Raw genomic sequence first — 3,890 nt, forward strand, 5'->3', positions numbered from 1 at the left:
TGGTAAATAAAAATGGCAAAAGGCGACTTGTGTTTGACGCCGCTGCAAAACAAAATGGGACGTCGCTGAATGCGGCATTGATGAAAGGGCCTGATGAGTACCAACCAAAGCCGTTGTTGTCTATATTATTTAAATTTCGCCAGGGTAAGATCGGTGTGTGTGGAGACATAAAAGAAATGTTCCACTGCGTCGATATAAGACAGGAAGATCGCTGTGCGCAACGGTTTCTGTGGAGAGACGGGGATGCAATATTTGATATTTGGCTCGATTTGCTCGCCGTGCTCAGCACAGTACATCAAAAACTTAAATGCTGAAAATTTTCGAACCAAATACCCCCGCGCAGTGGAGGGCATAATTAACAGGCATTACGTGGACGACTACGTAGACTCATTCGATTCCGTTGATGAAGCGATTGATGTAACTTTGCAAATTAAAGATATACATATTTCAGCCAATTTTGAGCTTAGACGTTTTGTGTCAAATTCAAAAAAATTATTAATTTCAGTTGCCGATACACCGACAACATCACTAGAATCGACGACAAAAAATATGTTTTATGGCGAGTCAAATTCAGGAAAGATATTGGGCATGTATTGGGATACCGAAACTGATCAATTTTTTTTTCAATTAAAATTTTCGAAAGTGCCAAATGCGGTGCTGACTGGCAAAAGGCGACCCACAAAAGCCGAAGTTTTAAGCTTAATGATGTCGATATTCGACCCATATGGCTTCTTGTGCAATGTGATTTTGGCGTCAAAGGTAATGATGCAAGAGTTGTGGCGACAAAATGCTGGTTGGCATGCACCCGTGCCGGAGAAGATATACCAGGACTGGTATAAATGGTATAACGAATTGAGCAAGGTAAAGGATTTCAAAGCACAGAGGTGCTATCATCTGCATTTTACTAATACTGAGTCGCAAATCGATTTACGTATTTTTGTTGATGCAAGCGAGCTTGCATTCGCTGCAGTTGCATACTGGCGCGTACACTACCAAAACAATGTCACAGTAATATTCGCATATGGGAAATCAAGATGTAGTCCAATCAAACCACTATCAATACCACGATTAGAATTACAGTCCGCAGTCTTGGGGGTGAGATTAAAAGAGTCAATCGTGACAAGCCATGATACTCAGCCAAAAAATATTGTGTTATGGACGGACTCGAAAACGGTCATTCAATGGCTGCACTCAGACGCTAGGCGTTATAAGCAATATGTATCAAATCGAGTTTCAGAAATTTTACAAACGACAACTCCTAATCAGTGGCGGTGGGTGCCAGGAAAATTGAATCCAGCTGACGAAGGGACAAGATTGCAGACATTTACTGCCAACAGCAAGTGGCTGAACGGTCCATCATTTCTAAGTTTGTGTGAGGACGAGTGGCCGCTTATGCCAGACGGCATAAATTCAGATGAAAAGCTTATGGAAATGCGCACCAAGGACTTGTACACCGTTCAGCATCACGAAAACGTCATTCCTTTCAACAAGTATTCAAATTACTACCGCTTTTTAAAAATAATGTGTTGGGTCAAGCTCGCAATTAAAAGGTTTCGTTCGTACTGTATTAAAGGCGAATCACTGCAACCATTAAAAATAAGTACCAATGTAATGAAAGATACTGAATATTTTATTTGCCGCATCGTGCAAGAAACGGAGTTTAAGGATGAAATAGAAATTCTTCGCGAAAACAGGGAGCTGAGTAAGTCAAGTGCATTGTGGAAGCTGACTCCTAGCCTTGACGGGAATGGTATTTTACGCCTATCTGGACGCTTGGACAATGCCAGTTGTGTGCCGATAGGCACGAGGAGACCAATCATACTTCCAAAAGATCACGATTTCACCCGGTTAATTATACAGCACTACCACGAATTGTTCCATCACCACAACCAAGAGGCAATCGTGTGCGCCATACGTTATAAATTTTGGATTCCGAATTTACGTCGCCTTGTGCAATCAACAAAACGTAGATGTCAACTATGCAAAAACTTAAGCGCTGTTCCACAAACACCGTTAATGGGGCAGTTGCCAGTCGATCGTGTAACGCCATATACCCGCCCATTTACTTATACAGGCGTCGATTATTTTGGACCAGTTTGGGTAGCTGTGGGACGACGTCGTGAGAAGCGATGGGTGGCTGTATTCACGTGCTTGACGGTTAGAGTGATCCACTTGGAATTAGCAAAGGATTTATCCACTGATGCGGTTGTGCTTTGTTTGAGGAACTTCATGAATCGGCGAGGCATCCCTCTGCGGATCAGAAGTGACAGAGGCACGAACTTCATTGGCGCCAGCAAGGAGCAATGGTTAGACATGGAGCAGGGTTTGCAGCGCGAATGCCTCCGTAAGAGTATCGAATGGGTGTTTAATACGCCTTTACACCCATCAGCTGGTGGCGCTTGGGAACGCATGGTGCAGTCAGTGAAGAAAGTACTGTCATTTACGTTAAAAGAAAAAGCACCACAGGTAGAGGTGTTGCAGAGCTTGTTAATCGAGGCAGAAAACTTAATTAATTCACGACCGCTTACACACATACCAGTCGAGAGTATGGACGCGGACCCGTTGACTCCGAACCATTTTTTATTGGGTTGCCCCAATTTCGTACAAACCTCCGCAGTCCCAGAAAATGGCTGTCTCAGAAAAAAATGGCACGTAGTACAACAATTAAAACAGACGTTTTGGAAAAGGTGGGTGTTGGAATACCTGCCAACTTTGACACGTAGAACGAAGTGGTTCCGGAGAGTCGACCCAATCAAGATTGGCGATGTGGTACTCATATGTGATGAAAACGAGAGTCGCGGGCAATGGAAGCGTGGCATCGTGGTGGAAGCTTTTGTAGCAGCAGATGGCCAAGTACGTTCCGCACTGGTGAAAACAACGCAAGGGACTCTTCGTAGACCGGCATCCAAGCTAGCAGTCCTCGATGTTTGTGGTGATTCTCCGTCTCTTTCTTCGAATCACGGGGGGCGGAATGTTGCGGCCCAATGAGTCATCTTATTAACTTTCCATTTAAAGAATATAAATATACATTGTAATTTTAATGCCTATGGGCAACCTTGACACTTTTATAATGAAATACTAATTTGTTCCTTTCTATGCACCCCTGAAACTGAAAGAAACGTGGCCTCGCTAGATCGTATGTCAAAACGAGACGATTCATTAAGTTTCAGGGAAAAACACGAGTAAGGTGAGCCTTTCTAAATATTGTAATTTAAAATGTCTAGACACTTTGAATATGTATCGATATTAATACTAAACTCTGTAAAACTTGAATTTCCAGATATTAAAACTATAAGAATACCAATAACGATTTTCGGTAAATCTGGGTATTTGTTCTTAATACACGTGAGGGATCTCCCTGTTGCAAAAGTCGTGGCTTATTCGTATGGTTATACAACGAGCGGCGACAGGTACCTTTGAAAAAAGCTATAGCATAATTTTTCACTATGCCTTTTTGATATCAAAAATTTTAAAATAACTTTTATTTTCAGTCTCTGGTACATACATATGTACATATAGCAGCAGTTAATTTCATTTAAAGAAATGGCGTGTCGTCCATTTCCGCTATAGCGTATGTAAATGGTGCATATATTTAGGCACAATATTTAACTTCTGCTGGCGGGGCGACATCTGGAGTCTTCTAATTGTATCTCCTTGATATGATGCCTACAACGAGGTTCATATCTAGACTAGGTTGATATCTAGAATTTGCCACAAATAGCTTTGCTACACTATCGCCTGCAGCTTTAACAATTTTTTAGTGGTTTTACGTTCTTTGGCAAATTACGCTCTGTTAGCCATAAATCTAACTATTTTTTGACCGCCTTTGAATCAAGACCCCTGGACCATATAAGGAATTCATTTATATTTTAAACTGGCCAATGCCCGCT

At 41.9% G+C, this 3,890-nt stretch overlaps 1 protein-coding gene across 1 annotated transcript; it reads left to right on the forward strand.

The window, feature by feature from the left end:
* The first annotated feature begins 231 nt into the window (after positions 1-231).
* Positions 232-3,456, forward strand: LOC108362189 (uncharacterized). The gene is made up of 2 exons (XM_017615060.1): positions 232-3,369; positions 3,427-3,456. The coding sequence occupies exon 1, from the start codon at positions 244-246 to the stop codon at positions 2,986-2,988; it is 2,745 nt and encodes a 914-aa protein (XP_017470549.1). The 5' UTR covers positions 232-243; the 3' UTR covers positions 2,989-3,369; positions 3,427-3,456.
* The last annotated feature ends 434 nt before the right edge of the window (positions 3,457-3,890 follow it).

The sequence above is a fragment of the Rhagoletis zephyria genome, unplaced genomic scaffold (assembly GCF_001687245.7).
Source record: "Rhagoletis zephyria isolate East Lansing unplaced genomic scaffold, Rhagoletis_zephyria_1.1 Rzeph_scaffold_00957, whole genome shotgun sequence".
Classification (NCBI taxonomy): domain Eukaryota; kingdom Metazoa; phylum Arthropoda; class Insecta; order Diptera; family Tephritidae; genus Rhagoletis; species Rhagoletis zephyria.

Excerpts from the sequence above, each read along its gene's own strand:
- LOC108362189 (XM_017615060.1), top strand. The coding sequence starts at position 244 with ATGCAATATTTGATATTTGGCTCGATTTGCTCGCCGTGCTCAGCACAG.